General features: G+C 35.4%; 1 protein-coding gene and 1 pseudogene across 5 annotated transcripts in view; one reads left to right on the forward strand and one right to left on the reverse strand.

Moving 5' to 3' along the window:
- Positions 1-26,252, forward strand: part of MIER1 (MIER1 transcriptional regulator) — a 60,428-nt gene that overhangs the window by 13,030 nt on the left and 21,146 nt on the right. For 4 of the 5 annotated variants that reach the window (XM_030324781.2, XM_030324782.1, XM_030324784.1 and 1 more), the window contains 6 exons: positions 1,887-1,911; positions 6,806-6,951; positions 17,964-18,125; positions 18,725-18,857; positions 20,773-20,837; positions 24,582-24,654. In XM_030324781.2, the coding sequence (XP_030180641.1) occupies positions 1,887-1,911; positions 6,806-6,951; positions 17,964-18,125; positions 18,725-18,857; positions 20,773-20,837; positions 24,582-24,654 (604 nt within the window). Of the gene's footprint in view, positions 1-1,886; positions 1,912-2,040; positions 2,078-6,805; positions 6,952-17,963; positions 18,126-18,724; positions 18,858-20,772; positions 20,838-24,581; positions 24,655-26,252 lie in introns of all 5 variants that reach the window. The other variant, XM_030324785.1, reaches the window with a different exon arrangement.
- Positions 14,243-17,952, reverse strand: LOC115520440 (annotated as a pseudogene).

Below are 26,252 nucleotides of genomic sequence, written 5' to 3' on the forward strand. Positions count from 1 at the left end.
CATTACTCTATCACCCTGCTTTTCAGCTTCCTGTTAGAGGAATGGAATTAATAAGTAGCACTGGTTTGACTCTGTGTGGCAGAGCAACTTTTAAGTAAGGGTAGTGGTGTGACACTTGAAAATATATAATACTGACTACTGTCAGTCTTTTATTAAAGTAAGTTGATGCTATAGTCAAGAGCCATTTTAAGAATTAAAAGGGAAAAAAAATAGGACCCTTGGGAAGTGTGCTTCAAAAGAACCTAAGTCACCATGTACAATAGAGAATGTCATACTTAATACAATAGCATACTATGGACAGTTTCAAAATAGAATTTTAACACCTTAAAAGAAATTTGTCTTAGATGCCTAGCTTTTGAAAAATTCGTCGCTTTCCTCATTTTATTTTGTTCTTCTCCGCTCCCTTCCGCATTAGTTACCAGAAAGAAGGAAAATAGACATCTTCCTTATGATGGGGTTATGTCCTGATAAACCTATCATAAGTTGAAAATATTAAGTCAAAAATGCATTTAATATACTTAACCTACTGAATGAACATCATAGCTTAGGCTAGCCTACCTCAAACATGGTTAGAACACTTACATTAGCCTACAGTTGGGCAGAATTGTCTAACACAAAGCCTATTTTATAACAATGTATTGAATATCTCATGTACTTCATTGACTACTAGACTGAAAGTGAACAACAGAAAGGTTGTATGGGTACACAATGGTTATAAGTGTATTGGTTGTTTGCCCTCGTGATCGCATGCCTGACTGGGAGCTGCAACTAGCTGCCACTGCCCAGTATCACAAGATAGTATCATACCACGTGTTGGTAGCCCAGGAAAAGATCAGAATTCAAACTTCGGTTTCTACTAAACGGGTATTCCTTTTGCACTATCATAAAGTTGAAAAATCGTAAGTTGAGCCATAATTGTCAGGGACTGTCTGTGCTGGAATAACTTATCCTTGCTAATAATTTTGGGCTTCTAGCGTGCCTGACTTCTAATGGGCATGAAATAGCTTTGAATGAATAGGAAAGGTTTTAACTATGAAGCACATGCCATTTGAAGCATCTTGAGTTTTTGTTATATATTTACAGAAGTTTATGTTTGTATATGACTTGTTTATAATTTTGAATTAACTGAATTTAGATAAAATAATAGCCTCAAACCGTCAAGTGGTTGTTATTACCAAAATAAGTTGCTAACAGTGTTATCTTTAAATTTTCTAAATGCTTATAGTTAAATTTATGAGGGGTAGAATGCTACAGTAGAAGCAGCATGTTATAATTGGGAATGTTTTTGATTTTTTCATCAAAGACCTTAACCTTTCTAGACTTTAGCTCAAAGGTTACTAATTCTGTGATAATTTAAAAATATGTTGTTTGTTGTAAAGTTAGCCTAATGTACTATTTGGTGCTTAATAACATTTTACTTTTTCCTTCTACTTTATACAACATAATTTTTATTTAAAATTAAGGTCTTGAAGTGTTTTCGCCTCCCTTCTTTCACGTATTTTAAGCCAGAGGCCAGCTTGTTAGTGAATCTTGTGTGTAATTTCCCCTTTATTGATAAGAGAAAATATTTCAGAAAGTTCTAATATCTAAAATCAGATCTCTTAAGCTGCATATGTTATGAGATCCATATTTGCCTTTAAAATCTGAATCAATTTCATATTATTGTCTTCATTTCTAGATTCAGGAGTGGTTGGGATTTTTATATATTTAAATATAATGTCAGAGAAAGGATTATATAGAAGGTTTTAATTTGTCTTAGATAATTCAGATGTAAAAACTTAACTGTGATCTTTGATGTCAAACTGGTCCTTGAGTAATTCCTGTAAATTTTGCACAGATTTACTATACAAAGATGCTAATATTTCTTCTTTTCTCCCCCTCCTCAGCCAACTGTTGAGTCTTCAAGTCCAGGTAAGTATTTTCTGTATTTTCTATAATTTCTGTTTGACTAACATTTGTCCTATTATAAAAAGCCTAGAGGAGTTAGACTGTCATCTGACTTGCTTTTCTTCTGAATGCTTCTTTTCTCTGGGGAAAAAGAAATGGATGAAATATTTGACTGCCCATGAAAGTACAGGTGAGGCTGCTGTGAGTTCAACCTCATGACTACTTGTAGGTTCACTTTTTTTATGAATTACTACGTGTATTTCTTATAGGTTTTAATTGATATTCGATTTCAAGTAAATATGAAGTGTGTTTTTTCAAAAGGAGTCACTAACTTAGAAATATTTGCTTGTATAGGAAGCTCAAAGTTTTTGAGGAAAAAAATGCATTTAGTGAGGGAGGAAAAAAGAAGCAGAACATTCAAAAATGAATATTCAATGTTATAAATTAAGGAGGTTATGTTTAGATTGAGTAGGATCCGATTTTACCCACAGACCATATAGAGGTTGCAAACGTGATCTTTTAAATTTTTTTCTTTCTAATGTTTGTTATTTTTGAGAGAGCGAGAGACAGAGTCTGAGCAGGGAAGGGGCATAGAGAAAGAGGCAGACACAGAATCTGAAACAGGCTCCAGGGTCTGAGCTGTCAGCACAGAGCCCGACATGGGGGTCAAACTCCAGAATGGTGAGATCATGACCTGAACCAAAGTTGGATGCTTAACCGACTGAGCCACCCAGGCGCCTCGCAAACATGTGATCTTTGACCTATATCTGGGCCACAAATGTTTTTTTGTTTGGCCACTCTAGTGATTTTAAAAACCTAGAATATTTTATATAAAATCTGAATTTAGGCTTCTCATGATTAGTCAGAGGTTCTGGCACCACTGGGTACAGCATTCCTTTATAGCAACAATTGGTTGGAGCCAAATAGCAGTCAGGAAAGAGCCCAGTCTGCCTTGGTGTCCAGAAACTTCACCAAGAGAGAGGACTGTCTTCTACAGTGGAGTTCGTGTAAGGAACAGTGCGAGATAGTTAAAGAGTCAGGAAGGGAGTTCTCAGAGGCAGGGTAATGTTTTATTTGAAAACATCATATATATATTGAATATTTAGGTATGATACATTACTGAATTTTCCAGATTATTAAAGCAATCTTTCTATGTTGTAAATTTTAGAAAGAATGTTTGTAAAAATGCTTAATATATGCCTTTTTTAGTGGTTTAGGATTCTTTTCATGAACAAAAATAGTTGTATTCTATGTAGTACGATGTATGAAGTAAGAGTTGGATTAGGATACCTCCAGATCCCTTCCAAATGACTAGTGTGCTCAGTTGACTGTGAGTTTTTTTGTGTTTATTTAGCTACAAATGTCTTATTCTTTTTAATAGGCTTGGAAGTAAAGTATATTAGGCGTTGTGACATTTCTGAAACTCAAGGATTTTTTTAAACTTATTAGTTTATAAATATGTTCTGGATGGTTGAGGTTGGAAGTAATCTGACCTCATAAATAGCAGATTATTTGTATCCTTTTTGGGACATGGAATTGTACCCAATATTTTTTTTCTTTCAAACACAGACATCTTTTTCATCGAAAAAGTGGGTTCTGGTTGTTTCTGTTCATGTTGTCACATTGCAAATAGACTGAGTTTTAGATATTTTTCAATGAATTTTTGAGAAATTCATCAAGTAATACATAGGCACAAAAAAAGTAATTACTTCAAAGGTGATACTAATGGCTTTCTCAGTTTCCATTGCATTTGAATTGGCCTAGGCTGAACTGCAAGAATAGCGGAACTTGAAGAATACAATGTTTTCGATGGCCTTTACTACTTGCTGAATGCTTATACAAATAGATTGATTTTTTTTGGTTTCGGGCTAAGGAAGATCTTTTGAAGTAGATAGTGTTTGTAGTATCAGGTTTCTGCCCAAGGGAATATTTATTGTCCTTACAATACTAATTGTAGGCAGTTAACAAAAGTTGGTGGGAAAAAATTAGGAATAGAGGCTTTATGTAAAAAAATTTTTGGTCCGCTGGTAAGAGGCTGTGTCCTTTGTAACATCTGTACTTTGGAATTGATATTAGTAATAAGAGTCACATGACCCAGGCTCAGTAATTTGTCTCTGGACTTTCCCAGTGTAAACCTGTACAGGTAAAATACAAGACTTTACCTGTAAGACTAGTAGCCATTAGATGTAGGGATTTAGGGAAGAGAAGGAAATAAAATTATTAAATGAATGCACATGATATGTTTAATTTATCTTTTGAATCTTTGAAAAGATGTAAGATACCTTAGTAATTTTGTATTAGGGTACAATTTTATTACCAAGCTGACACTTGCCTTAACTCTGAAGCAAAATATTTATTTACACAAAGCACCAGACTCCCTGCCCCTAAATTTATTTTGGGGATTTTTACCTCAAGGAGACAGCCTAGTAGGCTAGGAAAAGAATGGTTAATTGGTCTCAACAAGGCAAAAATAAGTCAAGTAAAACCAAGAAGTCAGATTAAGGCAAGAAAAGTGAAATTGAAAGTTAGAAAACAGTGTGGTATATGTATGGAGAGGATTGGAGTGAGAAGGGGAAAAAGGTTCACCCACACTTTGTTATTTCTTGTAATGAGAGGGTAAAGTGGCAAGGCTTTAAATATAAATGGCTTTGGAAGTAATGACAAAAAATGGGAGACTTCAGGTAAGTAATATAGCACTCAACTTGGTGCTGTGTACTCATGTGAGTTTGTTTTGTTTTTGTTTTAGTTGGTGAAAGAGTATACGTAGTTAGGAATTAAGCATAATTATTTTTTACAATATTTGCACTCAATAGGAATTAGGATAATAGTGTACAAAGTTGTGGTGTGAGGTTGTTCTAGGATCTTCCTGCCTACAAAGGAGAAGAAAAGTACAGCATGATTTGTAGGAATACATGATTATTGACTAAGTGTCCTAGAAGGTTGCTGTGTGAACTGACAAGTTTTGGGAATGTTTTTTCATTAAAAACTCAAAAAGAAGGAATAATGATTGGGACTATTAGGGACTTATCCCTAATAGTCTGTTTTTCAAGAAGTCAACTTCTAACGCTTTGTTTTACTTACTGGTTCTCTCACTGGACTGAAGGAAGAGCATACTGATGTAATATATTACTAGTTAATGGTCTTAACCTTTGTTATTAAGTAAAAAGCTACAACTAAATTCGTGGCTCTCGAATTGTTTTCTCATGGAACTTTTGTGTCTAGTCCCTCAGCCAGTACCAAGGTGCTGTATTAAAACTATGCCATGCTTTTCTTAATTATCCAAAGAAATTAATACACTTTTCTAAATGTTTTTATTTTATAAATCATTCTAAAACTTTGATAGTTTGTTAACTTAATTTGTACTATAAGGTGATTCCTGGTTTAGAAATAATAGTTATTTTATATTTAATATTAGTATTTTCGTCAAAGAGCAGGATGACTTCTAAGTGCTTCACCACCTGATCTGGCTTGCAGTTCAGTCATCTTAGTAAAAATAGGTTCTCTTCAAGTATTCCTTGAGGCAGGATACTTAATGTCTCTGAGGCTGTGGCTTGCAGGAAGCTTAGAATGCAGTAAAAGCACAGGCACTGAATTAGCAGACCCATGATTCAGATTCCGTCCTTGCCGCCTACTGGCTCTGTGAGTTTAAACGTGCTGCTTAAACTCAGCCTCAAGTTTTGGTTTTGTTCAAGTTTGGGTTTGAAGATTAAATGAGATACAATGTATGTGAAGTGCTTGAGCCATAGTATTTGGCACACAGTAAGCACTCAGAATATGGTATTTACACTGAAAATTGAGGGAGATGACAAGAACCCTGAACCTTGAGTGTCCCCTTATCCCTAATAGTCTGTTTTTCAAGAAGTCAACTTCTAACGCTTTGTTTTACTTACTGGTTCTCTTACTGGACTGAAGGAAGAGCATACTGATGTAATATATTACTAGTTAATGGTTTTAACCTTTATTATTAAGTAATACAACTTTTTAACAGTTTAAATTGATAAAAGAAATTGCTGATTGATTTTTTAAATGTTAAATAACTCGTTTATTCATAAAAAAATGAATTTGTAAACTTAAGTCCAGGTTTGGCAATAGCCAATTGTGGGGTAGTTTATAGAATGTATATGCTGAGTATTTGCAATCTACTATTACAGGCTTGACCCTATTGAGTACAGCAGTATTCCCCAGCCAGCAGGCTAAAAATAGATTAGCTTACACATCAGTTAGCTATTAGATTATTTTTAATGAGTTCATAAGAGTTCTGTATGCCATTTTAATAAATTTCAGTTTTATATTCTCTATCTGAATTATTTCAGACCAAAATCAACTAAATAAATTAAGGACGGCTACTTACATGTTGAAATATATTTCCGTGGAAGTGCTAATAGAATAATATTTGAATATAGCTGTATTTTCATTACACTGTGTATTCAGATGACTGTATATCTCCCATGACTGTATTCTCATGGGCCATAAGGACTCATACTCATTGGGTCTATTAAATATCAGTCAGATGATTAAGAATTGTGGTATTTCCCACATGAATTACCATTCTTACTTGATGTGATCCATTATTCTTTACAACTGAAATTTTGTGTTTAGATGACAGTACTCTTTTTAAGAGCTGTACACACTTTTTTTAAAGCTACACTTCTCCCACCCCACCAGTTACAATTTTAACTGTGAATATATAGAGGTGAAACAGGACAAAAAATAATCCCTTAGAGAAGAGTATTTTTTACAGGGACAGAGTGATGAGTAAGGGTAAGAATTTTAGAAAACTAGTACTCGATGTGCATAGCTTTTCCCTGATACTTTTGTTTGACCTGTATCCAACTTCAAATAACATACACATTAAATGAATATTAATAAGATAACACTTCATTTGGTTTACCAAACTTTTTAAAATATTCTTTACCAGGAGGTTCAGCAACGTCAGATGACCATGAATTTGATCCATCAGCTGACATGCTGGTTCATGATTTTGATGATGAACGAACATTAGAAGAGGAAGAAATGATGGAAGGAGAAACAAACTTCAGTTCTGAAATAGAGGATCTTGCAAGGGTAAATAACAGTAAGAGCTAGAGGATGAAGTAGTTAACAGCTTTTTTTGCAGATAGAGGAAACATTTGAAATTTTCATTCTCTACCTTTGTTTTTGGGGAAGAGTGGTGTTACATATAATTGATAGTGAAAAATTCTATGTGGTTGTAGGTGAGATATTTAAAGTTTGAAATGAAAGGCATTTTTTTAAAAAAGGAATAGCTATTATGTGGAATAGAATTACTTGAGTAAAACATAGGCTGGTCAAAAATAGGCTATAACGGTATGCTGAATTTCCTCTTACATACCTCTGTCCTCTCCCAGTTACTGACCTTTTACTCGCACCCTTTCAGAGCCAGAATTTTTTTAAAAATTTAACGTTTATTATTTTTGAGAGACAGAGACAGAGTGCGAGCAGGGGAGGGGCAGAGAGAGAGGAAGACAGAATCCGAAGCAGGCTCCAGGCTCTGAGCTATCAGCACAGAGCCCGACGCGGGGCTCTAACCCATGAACCATGAGATTATGACCTGAGCCGAAGTCTGACGCTTAACCGACTGAGCCACCCAGGCACCCCGAGCCAGAATTTCTTAATAGTGGTCATCATGTTTCTCATTTCCAATTTATTCCATAAAGTACTCTGGATAGTTTCTGTCCCCTCCTATCAAGATGACCAATGATCTTACTATTCTATTCATCATTTTTCTCTCTATTCTCAGCCATATTCAACAGTTACTGCTTCCTTTTATTTGAATTCTGGAGTACCCTACTGTCCAGTTTTTCTTTTCTGTTTGTTTCTATTCAGTATCCTTTGCAGACTCATTTTCCTTCACCAAAGGTGAATTTGGAATTTAAATTTAGAATTCCCTAATTCTCAGTTCTGGATTTTTCTTCTGTCTATAAATCAGTGCGCCTCAGAATGTAGTATGAGAGTCAGCTGCTTCAGAATTGCTCATAGACTTAAGAAATGCGGGTTTCTATGCCTCTCCCCAGGCATATAATTAGAACCTCTGTGGGGTATATACACACCAAATTTGAAAATTACTAAATTAGGTGATCTGTTCTAATCCATTCCCATAGTGTCAGTATTCTCTATTTTTCTAGCATTAATATATTCCCTATTCCCAATTTTGTTTAACCTCCTGCTTGACATTTCTGCTTGGATATCTCCATAGACATCTTTACATTTTAAATGTCCAAAGCAGAACTGTTGATTGATCTCCTACTTCCTCCATCTGTTCCTTCCCTATCTTCAACATAAAAAATGGCACTGTTTTACCTTATTGCCTAAATCAGAAATCAGGAAATCCTCTTCCTTCATTCCTAATAATCATGAATAAGCCTGTCATTTCTTTCCACAAAGATACCTCTTATCTGACTGTTGTTCTATCTCTGCTGCCACTGTCTTGCCCAGGTCACCATCATTTCTAGCCTAGCCTATTACCATAGCTTCCTAACTGGATTCTCCATTTTTAAAAGAGGATTCTCCTCTTTTACCATTCTTTCATCCGGTATATTTCTATAATAATCATCATGGTATTTTCAAAGTATTAATGCAGTTGTGTCAGCCTTTTATTTAAAACTGCAGTGTCTTCCTGTTACATGGGAAGAAAATCCAAACTCCTTGACCTGGCCAGCAAGGCCCCTGTCATGCTGTTACATAGCCACACCAGGTGCTTCTGTTCTTAGATATGCTGTTTCTTCCTGCTTCAAGGCCTTTCAGCTCTTTCCTACTCCTCGGTATGTGTTTTCTGAGGCTGGTTCCTTACCCCTTAAGTCTGGGCTTAATGTTGCCTTCTCACAGTGACCTTACCTGTTCCCAGTTAGCTTTTTTTTTAATCCACTGTACCCCATTCAATGCTTTCTTTATAACTAACACAATTTGTAATTATATGTTTGTCTCATTTATTGTCTGTGTCCTCCTTTAGTTCCATGAGAGGAGGGACAGTTTTATTCACCAGTGTATTTCCTGATACTTAGCAAGAGTGGTCAAACTTTTTGGATGAAAGGATAAATCACTCTGGTATGCTCTTATTAAAATGTATTGTGTATATGATCTGCTACACCCCATGACAAAAAGAACATACAAAATAAGTAAGACGTAGTGTCAGCCTTTACACGTTTAGAGTACATAATATTTTGGAAAAATTAATTCTTGTATAGTAATATGTGTTGCCGAGTTTTAGTTTTTATATTGCACATTTAAAGAACTAGAAAAGGAATTCTATTACTATTTAGTCAAATCTTGTCAGATGGTCCCCTTTTGGATCTTTTAGTAATTAAAACTAGCTTAATCCACAGTGCCTAAGCAATTCAGTGTTTTATTGTTTTAAGCCAGAAAACAATTGGTCTTAGTGACCATGATGTATAGTTGTTATAAAAGCTTTTCAAGAATGGGTTAAAAAGCACTTGAGGAGCCTGGAGTCAAAACTGTTCTTTACAAGAGGCTAGAAAGTCATTCAGAAGACTGTTATAGTTTGTTTGAATGATCTAGAACCTACGTGAACATCAAAGGAAATGGTTGATTTAGGACTCAATCGCAGTCACTTCATATATTCATTAAATGGAAGGCAGTTATTTGCCTGTATTTCACAGAAACTTCTATCACTTTAGGTATATTTTCATTTCTGAATAACCCATCCATGGGATAACCCTGAAAGGAGGAAAATCTTATATATTCCATTTTCTCACACTCTACATTGCTCAAATAATTAAGTAGTCACTCAGGAGGAGATAATCAGTACAGGTTGTGTGGTAGAATGATTATTGGTTGTTTTTGTTTTTTTTTTCTGTTTCTGAAAACAGGCTATTACATTTAATTAGTACAAAATTGCTAATGAGCTTTGCTAAAAGTTTGGGCGTGTTGTTGTTTCCTATTTCTCCTTTATTCTGCCTCCTTTGGTCTTTTACAGCCTCCCCATATTTGCTTTCAGGTGACCCTTCCTTAGGAAAAAGAATTTAAAATAGAATTTTTTATAGAGGATATAGAAAGGAAGAGAAAGGGGAGCCAATCTTTTATCATTCTCCTCAAACAGGCTGTCTTACATCTTTTCAGATGCTTCTAACTTTTCCCAGAATAATTAAAATTTAGGTTTAAGTTGCGCATAATTACCAATGCTTTCATCTGTAACCTGCAGCTAAGCTAGTTTAGGGCCGATATGTTGTGTTTCTTAAAGTTATAAACTTTTTAGGTATGAACCAAACCAAACTGGTTTTTGTTTTTATTTAAAAAATGAGCCAGATTTTCTCACTGATTACTGATATTCTTTTATAGAAATGAAACATTACAGTTCTGTCAAGAATCAGGTGATTTTTTACCTGGCATGTTGGTTGTGTGACATGGACTTCTGATGTAATTGTGGCAGAATTTTGACTAGCAATTCATTCTGGAATTGTCAATAATTGCATGGCGTGTAGTTTTAAGTTCATTCAGTTTGAAATCTAAAGTTTTAAGTGAAAAGTAGCTTTTCATAGAAGAAGCTTTGATGTTTGTTGTTACATTTGTACAGTTCAATACAGGCATGAATCTTAATATAAAATAATTATGTAAGTTCAGCATTTGAATATTTTAATAGAATTAGATATACACGTTAGAATTTATAGTGGTAATCTTAGAAGGGGTATCAGAATCGTTCCTGTAGTGAATATACTTTTGTTTGCTTGAGTAGCAATATGCAGGCTGGCTTAACTCTGTTTTTCAAATGTACTCTTAAAATTCAAAGTCTTGTTTTGAATGGCACAAATGTAGCAGTCTGTTTGGGAGAAGGGGGATCAGGATCAGCTATATCTTTACGTATTTATCTGTATTTTTAAAAAAATCATGTTATAACAATATTATACTTAATACTCACTTTGAAGTGCTAGACACATAACCATCTGGTGAATCTCCAGAACTGGAAAATAAAGATTAAAATGTGAGAGGGTTTTGTGAAGTGTACACATGACAAGAATTACATAGAATAAAAAGAAACCCCAGTGTGGGAGTTCTAAAGAAAAGTTAACTGCCTCCATCCCTTTATAGTTTATCTTATAGTGAAGCCCCAACAACCCCAAGAGGTTGTTTACCTTAGGAACGGTCTGGTCTCTCTAGTCCAGTCTGGATGTGTAGTCCCTTATGCCATCCTGGCTGGAAATCAGTCTCTTTCCTCCTCCTTCCCCTCTTCTTTCAGTAGCATTTACTGGTAAATTGGTTGTGGTACACAGTATAAGAAGCGTACTGTGTCCATCCAACAGATGACCCTTGAATAGCCAATATCTGCTGTCTCCTGCAGTCATTTCTAAAAAGACTAACATGAACGCGGCTGAGAGGGACCCACTCCTCTATGGCTGGCAGATGGACACCACTCCAACCTTAAAATAGTGCTGTAGTTATTTGGTAACTTTACTGTTTTGAAGTTAAATGGCAGATAGATAAAATGTCTTTTGAAAATATCTGTTCTTTTCACCTCCAGCTAGCCTCTTTTTAGGTTATGCAGACATGATTGCTCCTCTTTTTGTTATTGTGCTTAATCAACTTATTTCTTTTTTTTTTTTTTTAATTTTTTTTTTTCAACGTTTATTTATTTTTTGGGACAGAGAGAGACAGAGCATGAACGGGGGAGGGGCAGAGAGAGAGGGAGACATAGAATCGGAAACAGGCTCCAGGCTCTGAGCCATCAGCCCGGAGCCTGACGCGGGGCTCGAACTCACGGACCGCGAGATTGTGACCTGGCTGAAGTCGGACGCTTAACCGACTGCGCCACCCAGGCGCCCCTCAACTTATTTCTTAAAGCACAATATGCAAGTATAGTCCATGTTCCTGTATTTTTATTCATTTTGTGCTATGTCCATATCTTCCATATATTTCATTCATTCATTCATTCATGCATTCATTCATTTATTGAGAGAGAGAGAGAGAGACAGCGTGCACTTGTGCACGCAAGCAAGGGAGGTGCAGAGAGAAAGAATCCCACACAGGCTCCACTCTGTCAGCGTTAGTACCCAACATGGGGCTCAGTCCCATGAACCGCTAGGTCATGACCTGAGCCGAAATGAAGAATCGGACGCTTAACCAACTGAGCATCCCAGGGACCCCTTCCTTATATTTCTTATTCCTTATATTTCTCGGTTTTGAGGAAGGCAGTACATATGCATGTATATGTAAAGGTACTGTGAAACATTTAGTCAGACTTCCTGATTCAAAACTCTACTGCAGGTGTGTGACTCTGGACAAGTTACTTAATTTCATTAAACGCCAGTGTCATACAAGGATGATATACATAAAACATTTAGCATAGTGTCCTATGTGATAATCACTCAATAAATCTTAGTAGTTTTTATCATTCATAAAATTCTCAAAGGTACTTGTAACCCCCAAACTGTGACGTTCCATTCTACTTGACCCATAATTTTTTCTTTCACTTTGTTTCTCCCATTTCTATACTTACATACTACATTTGTATGGATGGTAATAAGACACTACTACTTTCTTGTGGTGTTTCAGTTTAACTTGAAAGCCCCTTATTAGTACCTTATGGAACATAGACTTTGACCATATAAGTTAATGAGAGATTATCTGGAACAGGTGACTGGCAGACCCCAGTATAATAATGTGCTGAGTCAGCCACATTTTATTCAGCTTTTAGTCTTTTTTCAGAGACAAATGGCAAGGAACATTTGTTTTATAGGGTATCATTACTGTTTATATCAGTATTTTTGGAGGCAAATAATAGAGATCTATCTTGAACTTACTTAGACAAAATAAGGAATTTAACGTAAGGCTCATGTAATTTTAATAAGGGCAGGGAGATATCTAGTCCTTAGGGACTCAGTGCCACCAAAAGATATTTTCTGTTTCTGCTGTTCTACATGGTGGCATCCTTTTTAGACCAACTTTGTTTATACGCTGTCAGTTTCCAGGTCTCCAAGATGTACTGCTTAAGATACTCTATGTTTTTTTAGCTGCTGTTGGTACAAATCTGGAAACAAACTATGGCCAGGCTTGGGTCACGTGCCCATTCCAAACTTATGGCCAGGAATGCAGTGATTCCAATTGCATCAGATGCTATGTAGTCCAGAAAGTGAGCTCTCAATCAAAATACATGCTTGGAATGGAGGAAAGAACATTCCTGAAAGAAGATGAATATGGAAATAGAAAGAAAGGATTTGAGGGGGTGGGGCAGACAATAAATTATCCTTACAGGGTACTTGTTAAATGCTACGTACATCCATTAGTGCATAGTAGGGACATAATAAATGCTACTTGAATTTGAAACTGAGGATTCCTCAGCAAAATTGATTTTGGTTTTTATTATAGTACTTGTAGCTCAGTGTTTGCTGCAAGATCTTCACTTTATACCTTAGTTGAAGTAAGGTATTTTTTATACTAATGTCAAACTCTGTCTTGTATTCCTCAGTCAGTCTTGATTGTTGTTTACTAACTTGTTGCTTACTAACTTGGTATTAGGTGACAAGAAATTAAGTTAAAAGTCAATACCTAAGCAAAAGCATAAAACCGCTATATCCTTTATTGTTAATATTAAGCAAGCATTTCCTCAGTGGAATAGGCAAGGATATTTTGTTTACACGTGATAGAACCCAGCTAAAATTAACTTTGAAGTTTATTAGAACTTTATTGGTTTTAATTTATTGTTTTTAATATTTCTTAGAACTGTTTTAGAAGTCATATGAATGTGTATCTGGGAATAAGGAGTGTCTAGAACAGAGATTCAGTGTCACCAAGACCTCTTAATCACTCTTTACTAATGGTTAAATCCTGTTGATTTCTTCAAGGTCTCTTGAGTTTTTTCTCTACCACATCCACTAATTTAACTAGTTTAGGCTCTAATTATACTACATGTGAACAATAGCAGTGGATTCCAACCTAGCTCTGTCTCTGGCAAACTAAATCTTTTCCTGCCAAAGTCCATCTGGAACATTTTGTTACATGTATAATCTTCCCTAAGCCCTTGTAGTGTCAATCACTGCTCAACAGTTACTCTCAAATGCAGTCAAAAGTAGAGTGTAACACTTCCTACTAGAAACTAAGTGAAACTAGAGAAAGGTAAAAATACAAGATCGAACTTATTTTAGTTACTACAGATGCCTTCTGCTCTAATTAGGGTAACCTTGTATTCATTTTTGTTTCTGTACGTGTGCGATAGTCATTTCCTCTGACTTGAGTGACTTTTCGTTATCTGTCAGTTCTGTTTCTTCGCATTCAGTTAGGTCTCCAAATGTATTGTGACCAACCACTTTCAATTCTCCTCCATTCTCTGCTTAGTCAATATTAGCAGTGTTGCTAAATTTTTCTTTGAGAAATGAAAAGTGAGTTACAGTTCTTTTTTTTTCTTTTTTTTTTTTATATTTAAAGGGAACTTTTTTATTGCTTTTTATGTACAGAAGACTCAACATTTAGCCCAGCTTGGTGGCCAGTTGTTTAGCCTTTGTCTTTTCTAGCTTGGCAGTGTGAGCTACTGACTTTGCATCTAGGATGTTGCCTCCCCAGTGACCGCAGATCTCATCATATCTGTCATGGTAATTGGTCCTGATGGCTTCCACCAGCTTGGCCAGAGCTCCTTTGTCTTCCAAGTTAACTTGTGTGAAGGTGACAGTGGTGCAGGTCTTCCTGTGGACCAAGTAGCCCAGCCTGGCCTTCCCCTTGATAATGCAGTGGGGAATCCCCATCTCACAACGCAGGACAGTCAGGACGACAACCAACTCAGGGGGATCCACAGCATGTGCAATCACTACCAACTGAGCCTTCTTGTTTCTGTTAAGTTGGTGACAGTATTAACCCCTGCTGGAAGGACAGACAGCCTCTTAATGGGGACATCCCCTTTGTCAGCAGCTTTCTTCTCAGCCCTGGTCAACAGTCTCTGTTTTCTTCTCTTTCTTCATCTTTGGTCTGTATTTATGGGTCAGCTAAAGCAGTTAAGTAGCTCTTTGGCAGTCCAAGACATGGGTGAACTGGTTAATCCCGTGAGGCTCTTTCAGACATTGATAGAGACTAGCCCTTTGCTGCTGCAGTTGGATGTAGCGGGGCCATTTGACAAAGCAGGTGGGGTTCCTTTTGGGCTAGGTACCCTGTCCGATACCAAAACTCTTGAGCCTCTTCTCAAACAGCAGGTTGACCACCTTCTTGGCTTCCTGCTTCCTCATGACAGCAGGGGTTGGGGCCACCTTCTTCCCTTTAGCCTTCTTTCCTTTTGGCATCTTGGATGGCTGGAAGAGAGCTCAAGTGAATCATACTTCTTAAATGCTTATCTAGGAGGAAAAATTCTTGACCTAACCATGGAAATGAGACATTCCACGTTCCCGATAGTAATTAAAAAAAAAAACCCAAAAAAACAAAACAAAAAAACTGTTCCATGCAGTTAGTATGTCACCTATCCTTTTGACATATAACTGACCTGGGTTAACAGATGTTAGTGATAAGCCTTATTAACAATAATAATCAAACTTTATTACCTCTCACTGGAAAGGAAATTTGCAGGTATCTTAGACTGTAAGATAAGTGGTTCTCAAGGTAGTCTCATACCAAGAGCATCAGTATCACCTGGCACATATAAAGTGCACATATAAGTGCAGATACTCAGGCCCAACCTCTGCCCTACTATAGTAGAAACTTGGATGGGGCCCAGCACTCTGTTTTGATAAGCCCTCAAGGTGATTCTATTGCCCTCAAATATAAGAAACCCAAGCTAGAAAGCCCGCAGACATTTGATTGATAACCTACCTACTTTGTATGTTCTTTCAAAGTATCAGTTAACTCACTTTTAAAAATCAGACGTAATAGCAGTCTATATTAGGGAAGTTTTAAAGATGAGATATTGATGAAACAAACTCTTCATGAATTCTTAAGGTTTGTGTAAATGTTAGTTGCAAACTTAACGCTGAAGCTTTTTTGGTGCGTTCTTGTTCATAGTAGTGACTGCCATTGTCAGACCTTCTAATTTGTGGTATAGAATGAGTTTATGGAAAATACGAGCTGGGATTAGGTCTAGGTATTATAGAAAAGTCTCTCAGGGCATGAGGTTTCTTTCTGCTTGGTTTTCTTACTTGTACATAAAGGTAATAAACTGTCCCACTGGTGCTTTTAAAGATCTGTTGAGATTGCATAATACTCTTCCTTTGCTCTTGTTCAGAAGAGAGAGAATAAGATAGTGGAATCAAAGCATTTATCACAAATGTGCACATAGAAGACACTTTAGGGCGGCTGTTTGTTATTACTGTGTATACAACCAACCTTTTCTGTAGCTTTCTTTTATTCTACTTTCTTGATTTTGAAGTTCTGTTTTAGTTCTTAAATCCTGATTTTCTAATTCCAAATTTCTGTGTCCTGTACCAGGTCCATGGTACGTGGATCTCTGCATGGATTAGATCCTTGAACACCTCAAGCACTGTTTGTGTTATTGCACTTTGAGAAACACAATAGGAGATGCCAGTTAAGTATGCCAGCTAGTCATTCAGCTGGAGTGGTAGTACCTTACCTGTTACAGTTACCACTTTTCAGGTTGTGGCTGTTGGGGGTCACCAGGGCTCTCAGAATTGATTTCTCTTTTAGAGATAGATTCACAAACTAATATATAACTAGAATCTCCATTTACAATGTGAAATACCCGTGTTAAAAATAATTTTCTTCCTACCTCTTTCTATGAGAAAAATTTTTCAAATTATAAACAGTAGTTGCTTCCTGCACACAAATTCTGAGTGATGAGAGTTAAATGTATGATCTAAGTACTTAGTGTCATCAGGTTATATCATCCAATCTGATTTATCCATCTCTATTGGAACAATGTATGTAACACATGGGCAACTTCTTTCTGTCCATGAATAATGCTGCAAGACTGCTGGAGAAATACAAAGCATGTTTTGTTTCATGGTTGCCCTTCTGGTAGGTTCAAAACTGCCTATTAAATTTTTCTCAGAGAGGTGGAGCGGGGGTTGTAGAAGGAGGGTGTGCGTGAATGTGTGTGTAGTATGTTCAGGTGATTTGGATTACATTTTTTTTTAATGTTTATTTATTATTGAGAGACAGAGAGACACAGAGTGTGAGCAGGGGAGGGGCAGAGGGGGGGAGACACAGAATCTGAAGCAGGCTCCAGGCCCGAGCTGTCAGCACAGAGCCCGACGTGGGGCTCAAACTCACAAACCGCGAGATCATGACCTGAGCCAAAGTCGCACGCTTAACTGAGCCACCCAAAAACCCTTACATTTTCTTTTTATAGTCAAAATAGTCTCCTATTTCCCTGATACTTTATATCACTTGATTACTGATTATTAGAGTACCTTCTATAGAACACTTGATTTCATTTCATTGCATATGGATATTTCTTCATTTCACTCTCAGGAGGTATGTTTTTTATGGGTATTACTGGCTGAAGCAGTATTCTAACGTACTGAAGAGTGAGTATAGGCTTTTGGAATTAGACCTGAATTCTGGCTCTACTATTTGTACCCTGTATCATTTTGGGGGAAGTTGCTTAATCTGTGAGCCTGAGTTTCTCATCTGTGAGATGGGGTAATGTAACAGTTTTGTAAAATAGATTGTAAGGATTGCATATGACATGATTTTACATGATTATAGGTAACCCTAGAAAAGAATGTATGACTAATGTAATCCAGTATTATTCTTATATTATCATTATTGTTTCTTTTAATGTGTTTGTTTCTTTTTGTTTTATTGTTTCTTATTGTTTCTTTTAATTTTCCCACTCCCAAATTGTATAGGGTACTCCTAAGTGTGAGTATCTATACATAGTGTTAACTGTCAAGCTACATTTATTGATTGCACAGAAGAACGGTTCTAATTCTAAGCCAGTGTTACTTTTTTTTGTTATTGTTAGCAATTAGAATTGATCAGTCTCTTATAGAAATTCTTGAAAGACTAGGATTTTCCTAGGCTTCAGAATTATTTTGGCTCACCTTGTATGATTTGAGAATTCTCGATACAGGTCTAAAAGTTTTCTGTGTGGAATGAAGGCTGTAGATCTGTGAATTACAGGAAAATGAAATAATCATTTATTCAGAAGTTAACTTTTTATTTGGTCTGTTTAGGAAGGAGACATGCCAATTCATGAACTTCTCAGTCTTTATGGTTATGATAGTACTATTCGACTCCCTGAAGAAGATGAGGAGGAGGAGGAAGAGGAAGAAGAAGGTGAAGACGATGAAGATGCTGATAATGATGATAACAGTGGCTGTAGTGGGGAAAATAAAGTAAGGTTATACACAGTAATTCTTAAGATTGTAGTCTTTATTCTTGTTGCAGTAGTAATTTATTAATATTGGAAGTTGCCTGTAATCTACTCCTGAGAAAGTAATAGTTTTATCTGTGTCTTTGTGCATTTCTTTTCAGTGTCTCTTGTAAGTAAATTTGAACTAACTTAAAAAAAACACTGTTTCTAAGTAATAAAAGCTAATTGGTAGTTCTATATTCAGTTTTCTTATTCTGTTTTGAAATAATTTGATTTATAGAGAAGCTCAAAGATAGTATAGAGTGTTCCTATATACTTTTTACCTGACTTCCCCTGTTTATATCTCATGTAACCATGGTATATTGTCAAAAGTAAGAAATTGGCACTTGTACTATTAACCATATTAATTAATTAAACTATAATTAATTAAACTATAGACGATTCAGATTTTGCCAGTTTCTCCACTAATGTCCTTTTTTCTGTTCCAGGATCCAACCCAGAATACCATGATGAATTTAGTGTATTTATTTTAGTCTTCTAGTTGTATTTGGAATACTGTAACCTTTCATCTGCAACAGTTTTCCTTACATCTTAAAGAAATTTAATTTTTTTATTCTACAGGAAGAGAATATAAAGGACTCATCAGGTCAAGAGGATGAAACTCAGTCTTCCAATGATGATCCGTCACAATCTGTTGCTTCTCAAGATGCCCAAGAAATAATCCGGCCACGTCGATGTAAATATTTTGATACAAGTAAGTATCACTGGTTGCTGTGTGGATAATTTTTACCATTTAATATATGATGGAAAATTCCATTTCTTGTTCACTCATCTGTTTGAATTCATTTACTCTGAAATCTTGCTGAACAGTGTTAGGTTTTGTTCTAGGCTATTAGTTTAGCAGTGCTAGGGCCCTTTTTGTCCGTGAGTAGATTGCAATAATTGTTGCATCACTGTACTACTTGATTTTGAACATGTTCCTTTTTTCCCCCCCAACGCTTCTTTGAATTTGGTTTGTTTCATGGTCATCTTTTTTTATTTCTCCTGGTATTTTCCTCGGTGTTAATTTTCTACTTTCTTTGCCTTTTAGCCTTTTTTACCTATATTCATAAATATTGCTTTTTTCTAATCAGTGGTTCCTAGTTCTAAAGAAGTGGTTTACTCTTGAAATGATAATAGGTTTTATACGGAAGATCTCCTAATTTTACTACAGTTGTAATCTAGCCACAGATGACCAGTAGTTGAGACATTTAATGTATGTATCTTGAATATTTGCATGCTTCATTTGCTCCATGGTATTTCATTCTAAGCAGGAATCATTACTGTAGGTGACAGCTCTTTGATAAGAAAAAGGCAACCATTAGTGTTATTGGTTCAGACTTGTGGTCTAAATTTCTATACTTTATTTAAAAGACAGAAAAACACTCGAAGAACAACCACCTGTCATGAAATGTGTGGTAATGTAATAACTGATTAAACATGGCTACTGCTTCGTGTGAAGGATTTCTGTTACATACTTAGTTTGCAAGTGAATGTAGTGCTGCTAATATTTTATTGTGAGTTTTACGCACTGAGTCTGGGTGGCTCAGTCAGTTAAGCGACTGACTTTGGCTTAGGTCATGATCTTGCAGTTCGTGGGTTCAAGCCCTGCGTCAGGCTCTGTGCTGATAACTTGGAGCCTGGAGCCTGCTTCAGATTCTGTGTCTCCTTCTCTCTCTGCCCTCTCACACTCAAACATTAAAAAAAAATTTACTGTGAGTTTTGATCAAAGATCTGGTCCACTTGAAAAGAAAGTGTATCACTATAAAAAGAGATGGGTTAATGAAATTACTGTGTTTTAAGTTTGGTGAAAATCTGGTGTTTTTCCTTTTTCTTCTTAGATAAATTGCCAAAGTTTGGTTAAAAGTGGGATGCTAAGTGACTGCATTCTAAAACTATTTATTTCATGATCTGGTATTTCAGTTGTGATGCATGTATGCATGAAAGCTATGTATATATACTGCCTACCTTAGCTTTTCCATAGGAAGATTTAATTTCTGAATGTAATTTACCCTTTTGAACTTTGTATGCCATTTTACAGTTGAGAAGATGCTGAAACATGTAGTAGGTTTTAGATTTCCTATCCCAGTATGTAAATACAATTTTATTCCAAATGTAAACAAACGGCAGCTTGCCTGCTCTCAAGAAAACAGAGGTTGAGGAGAATGGAGGTCTTCATACATAGCCTCCCTTCACACTCCCACAGAGTGTTGCTAAAAAGTTCTCAGTATCTCAAGGAGCACTGATTGGAAACCACTGTTTTTGTTTTATCCAAATTCTCGTTTTATTAGGGAAGAAACTGAGCTCCTATAATTCTGTCACCAGAACCAGAATTAGGTTCAGGAACAGATTATCTTGACTCTAATTAAACTTTTTTTTTTTAATTTTCGTAGGAAATAATTGTCTAAGGATGCGGTTTTCTAAGATTGGAATTATCCTAGGTTTGTGGATTGTTTTCCTGTTTTAAACTGATAGGGTATTATTTGATTAGAAATATCTTGGCCCTATTCTGCAGATACTTTCAGGCATACTTAAATGTTCGATGGTAGATGTAAAAATAACATACAGCTAGATATACAGATATGGACAGGAAAAACAATCATTTTATAATATTGTCTTATTTATTCTAGATAGCGAAGTAGAAGAAGAATCTGAAGAAGATGAAGATTATATTCCATCAGAAGACTGGAAAAAGGTAGTTAGAGCCATATTTTCCCCAAGTTTAGGTAAATTAACATTAAAAACAAGTATAATTATTATTTTACTAGCTCTATATATTGATAAAGTTGAGGTAAGCCCTTTTTTAAATGTTTGGAAGATGTTCAGATTTCCCTTTAATATATCAAAGTAAGAATACTTATTTTTTTACAAAATAAAATAATGGCATAGAAAGAATTGGACTCTTTTTGAGCAAATCCATCTCAAACCAAGAACAGAAATTGAAATTTCGAGCTAGTGCCGATTTAGTTTTTTGTTGCACTGTAAAAAGTATCACAAGTGAATGTTTTTTTAAACTTGGGAAAGCAGTTGAGGCTTTGGTTTTGTTAAAGTGGCTTTTGTTAAATAATTTAAATTGTAAGTTTTTCCATCACATATTAATGTTGATATTTACAATTCAGAGTATGTTGGATGAAGGGACACATTTGAGCTTCTCTATAGCTATCCATAATAAGTTAATTTCTAAAGTGAATCTAAAGATTATATATTGACATAAGTTTTTAATTATAAAACTATATAACTGTACAAGTAACTTTACAGTAAAGTAGAAGAATTAAATTTAAGCTGTTGCAAAGCAGTTGAACTTACTAAGAAAATATGTCAAAATATCATGTAGAATTGATTAGAGCAAATCATTTATATAGAAGGATGATACCATTCTTTCTTTTTTTGTTTTTCTTTTTTTTTTTTTCCTAATGTTTCTTTTTTTGAGACAGAGCGAGCAGGGGAGGGGGCAGAGACACAGATCCAAAGCAGGTTCCAGGCTCTGAGCTGTCAGTACAGAGCCCGATGCGGGGCTCAAACTCGCAAACCACAAGATCATGACCTGAGCCGAAGTTGGCCATTTGACTGAGCGACCCAGGCACCCCTCTTTTTTTTTTTTTTTTTCCTTTAATGTTTATTTTGAGAGAGCCTGTGCATGCCAGGGGGAGGGACAGAGGGAATCCCAAGCAGCTTTCAACACAGAGACATGGGGCACAGTCTTCTGAACTGTGAGATCATGACCTGAGCCAAAATCAAGTGCTGGATGCTCAACCAGCCGAGCTCAGGTGCCCCGAAATGATGTCATTCTTACTGAGACATATCACTGTGTTTTGCTGCTAAAAATTACATTGAGCATTTTTTGCTGTTCTTTTTCCTAGGTCTGATTTTAAATTTAGTGCATAAACAATCATTTCTTTGGAAGCAGAATAGCTCTAAACATCAAAATCAGTGGACTGGCTATACTTTTTAAGTCATGATTGTTTAATTATTTAATTAGTTAATAGTTTTGAGTCTTCTTGTGGCTTTGTTTTTTTGTTTGCTTTTTTTAAGTTTAAAGTTTTTTTGGTTTGGGATGCTTGGAGCAGACTTAAAGAGCTGACACCTTGGTAATTAAAATAAGAGAACATCTTATACTTAAAGAGTTTCTATTAGGAAGAATGAAGTATTCAAATGAACTTGGAGTGGGCTCCCAGGTATTGTGGGCTTCAGCCACAGTTGGTCCATTTCTGGGTTTCCAAGGAGCTGTTTAGAAGACAGCGATACCATTGTGAGTTAGAATGGTAAGGGAAGTTTAGCTCAGTGCAGTATGTATTAATTTGAGTGAAAGATGAATGAAAGATGGGGCTGAAGACAGAAAACAAGGATCACAAAAGTTACTTACTATTTATGTGACCTATTTGGGCAAATGTTCTTCAATCCAGTTTTTTCTGACTCCTACACCATGCAGAAATTATGAAAACTAAAAACCTTGAAAGTCACCTTAAACTACTACTTTCTACCATATATTCAAATTTATATCTCTTTTCTCCAACTTAAATTGTTTTTATGTCTGAAGTGTGCAGTAGAGTATTTGAGTAAGTGTTGAATTATTATTTTTTTTTTTTTAGTGAAGGAACAAAAGCTTAAAAGAGGGACAACATGGGGGAGTATTCTCTTCCTCAGGAAATTACGTAATAAAACAGGCCACAGTAAATCCAGACTGTTTTATTTTAGAATGATTTAGACTGTTGTAGTAAAAATTTTCAAGATTCTGAATCATCTTCTAAGGCTTGTAAGACACTAAATTTTTCTAGGAATTGGGACGGAGGAGACAGCTTTGAAATCAAATTTGAGTCCAAGTTACAGCCCTAGAACTTAAGAGTGCATTCCTGAGGAACTTAATTGTTTTGAGTTTCATCTCACATAAATACAGAAATAAAAATTTTAGCCTTGTTGAAGTTGGTGAGAATTTAATGAAAATTACACAGGATTTAATGAAAATTACACATAAGGTACCTGGTACATAATGCTCCTAAGTGCTATTTCCCTTCCCTACAGATTAGCATGTAAAAACGTGTTCTGAACTCAATAGGGAAAAGAGGTCGTCTTATTTTTACACTAGTCCAGAAGTTCTCAAACGTGGCTCCATGTTTAGAATCATTTGGAGAACTTTTAAATACTGATTACCAGGGCCTTTTTCCAGAGATTACAATTTAGTTGGTCTGGAATGGATCCAGGCATTAATATTTTTAGAAGTGCCTGAGACAGGGAAGGTTGATAACTTGACTGTCTATTCTCTGGTAAGCATTGATGAGTAAAGTTAAAAGAGGCACAAGAAGTGATAGTAGGGTACTCTTTTTTTATAATCAAAGACATAAAATTCACCTGTAAGAGTAAAGAAAACTTGTATGTGAATTCTTCTTAGAAAATCGACTGGTTTTCCTATGCAGGTTTAGCAAAAAATTAATTGCATAGAGTATGTCTTTGAAGTTATACTAGAAAAAATGAGATCGTGGTATCAATGGGTTGACAATAAGAGGAATTTTTTCAAATCCTAAGAGTTATTTCAACTGTTATTTAAACTGGTAAACTGTCACCTGAAACTTGTACCTTTTCTGCCTACATCTTCATTTTGAAAATGCAGTAGATTCAGTCTTAACATTTAGCCACCGGATAAAGGAGGGTCTATAATCTTGGTCCCTCTGTTTTGTAATATCTCATCGGTGATGATCTCCAGTTATCTTTCTGAACAGCCAGCTTCCCCTAACCTGTGATTTTACATAGATTTGATGACTAAATTTCCTAAAGTAAGATTTAATTTTGTTTTGGGGAGGTTACTTTTTTCATTTTGTATTGTTTTGTGAAAGTCAGTCACTAACCTGCTTATCCATGTGGGCTTTCATCCATTTGACCTCTACAGAGCTTTATACAAACCCGTTTTTCTTTACCTTGAATCTGTGGTTCTCAGATAAGAGTGTATGTCAGAATCACCTGCACAGCAGCTTGCTGAGTCCCATCCCCAGAGTTTCTAGTTAGTAGGGCTCAGGTAAGAGCTGAGCATTTGCATATCTAACAGTTTCCCAAGTGACTCTGATGGTGCTGATCCAGGGACCATAGTTTGCAGTGTAAATACCTTAATATATCTGAATTTGCTTTTCTGTTTTTCAGAGTGTTTGCAGTTTGAATTATAAGAACTCATTTTTACTTCTTTTTCTCCATATTTTGAAGTAGTTTGTATTCACTGTGTATATTGCATTACACCCCATTATTATTACTAATATTTTCATCCAGTTATACCCAAGCTCTTTATTATTAACTCATTCATCCTCACAATACTCCTCTGAGGTAGTTAATTGGTTGTATCTTTTATGACAGAGAAACCATGAACAGTTTACCTAGGAAGATGGTAAAGTTAGAAAATGGATATAAAATCTGTGTTACTAGATCTTACTAATGTGTTATGTTATTTCTAAAATAGGAGATTATGGTGGGCTCCATGTTTCAAGCAGAGATTCCAGTTGGCATTTGTAGATACAAAGAAAATGAAAAAGGTGGGTTAATTAGTAAAGTTACATAGCTTGAATTTATGCTTTTGAAGTGATGAACTGTTATTTTATAATGGAATGAGACCAGGACAGTTTGTTACCCCATTGATTTATGAAAGAAGACCCTTCATTATCTCTGTAAGAAGAAAATGTTTCTGTTTTTCCAGTTTTGTTCTTAGAAAAAATTGAATGCCTTTTCATACTGAGTGACTTAAAACATCTCAACTTTTAATTTTGTTTTTCATATTTTAATTTCCCTGGATAAATCCTTTATAACCTGTATAAATTAAATATAATAGGTTGTTTTATGTCAGTGGAAGCTGTTAGGTTTAAAAAAACTTAAGTATATAATGACCTAAAAAGCTTAATGGTAAGCTTTGAAACTTTTAATATCACTAAAATTGAGTACTTTAATATTTGTTTATTTGTAAAATAATTTGGGAAAACAACTTGTATACTTAAATTTTACATGATTTTTTCTATCATTTTATATAAAAATTCCAAGTCGTAAGTACTTAAACTTCCAGTAACATAAAATGCTTGAGGTCTTAAGTCTGTTTTAGATTATTCAGTTGGGGTGAGTTCCAGAAAGAATGTTGTGGGTGTGTTTTTAATGAGTTCATGTATAGTATGACATCACTCAGTGTTAGAAATCTTTGTTCATTTCTTTTATTTCAGTTGTTGTCTTCACATTTCAGCTTACATATGCAGAGCCTTTTGGAGTTGCAGAAGACCTTTGTTTTCCTTTTAGTGTTCTCTCCAGAAACTTCCTTTATAATGCACCTGCTTTCAGGGCAAGCAGTAGGTAGAGGCAGTTAAGAGAACACCACAGGCCAGTAAATTCTAGTGACAGCAAAAATGTTTTAACACACCAGCAATAGCTTGTACTTACTTTCAAGTTAATTCCTGCAATATACAGGAACATTAAAAGTACAATATGGAGTGACTTTGTTATATAGTAAGATTCTATACATAGTTTTGTGAATACATTGGAGTTGTGTGCAAAAATAAGTGAACCATTGACATTTGTATTTATTTTTGTAACTGAATTTTAAATGTTATGCTTTGCTTATGTACTATATAATGATTAGCACATGTTCACCATTGAGTTCTTTCTCCAACTAAAGAGCTGAAAGTTAGACCTTTGTTCTAATTTATTTATTTTTTAAGTTTTGACTATGAAAAATAGTAGTGTCTGTCAGAAATTTTCGTATTTTGTAGGTGGGTAGGAAAATATTTTGGTTTTACATATGGCAGGTTAGTGTTAGGGCTTAAAGGTAGTTTTAATTAGCTCTTAATATGTTTTATGTTTTAACATGTTTGTATTGTCCGATATAGAAAATAAATGATCTTTAACTTTCGTTGTTTTAAATTTGGGTTTGATGCTTTCAATTTTATTGTAATTTTAGAAAGCAATTATGCATAATTATTTTTTCCCGGAACAGATACGATTTACAAATTTTACTCACCATGAGAATTCAAGCATTGTAGATGGTGTGAGGATCCGACTAGATTTAGCAAGGGGATCCTGCTTTAGAGGGGTCACTGTAGTATAGGTTCTTTCCTCAGTTTTGTATTTCTAGTAATTCATACTTCTGTCATAT

This window comes from Lynx canadensis, chromosome C1 (genome assembly GCF_007474595.2).
Source record: "Lynx canadensis isolate LIC74 chromosome C1, mLynCan4.pri.v2, whole genome shotgun sequence".
In the NCBI taxonomy this organism is placed as follows: Eukaryota; Metazoa; Chordata; class Mammalia; order Carnivora; family Felidae; genus Lynx; species Lynx canadensis.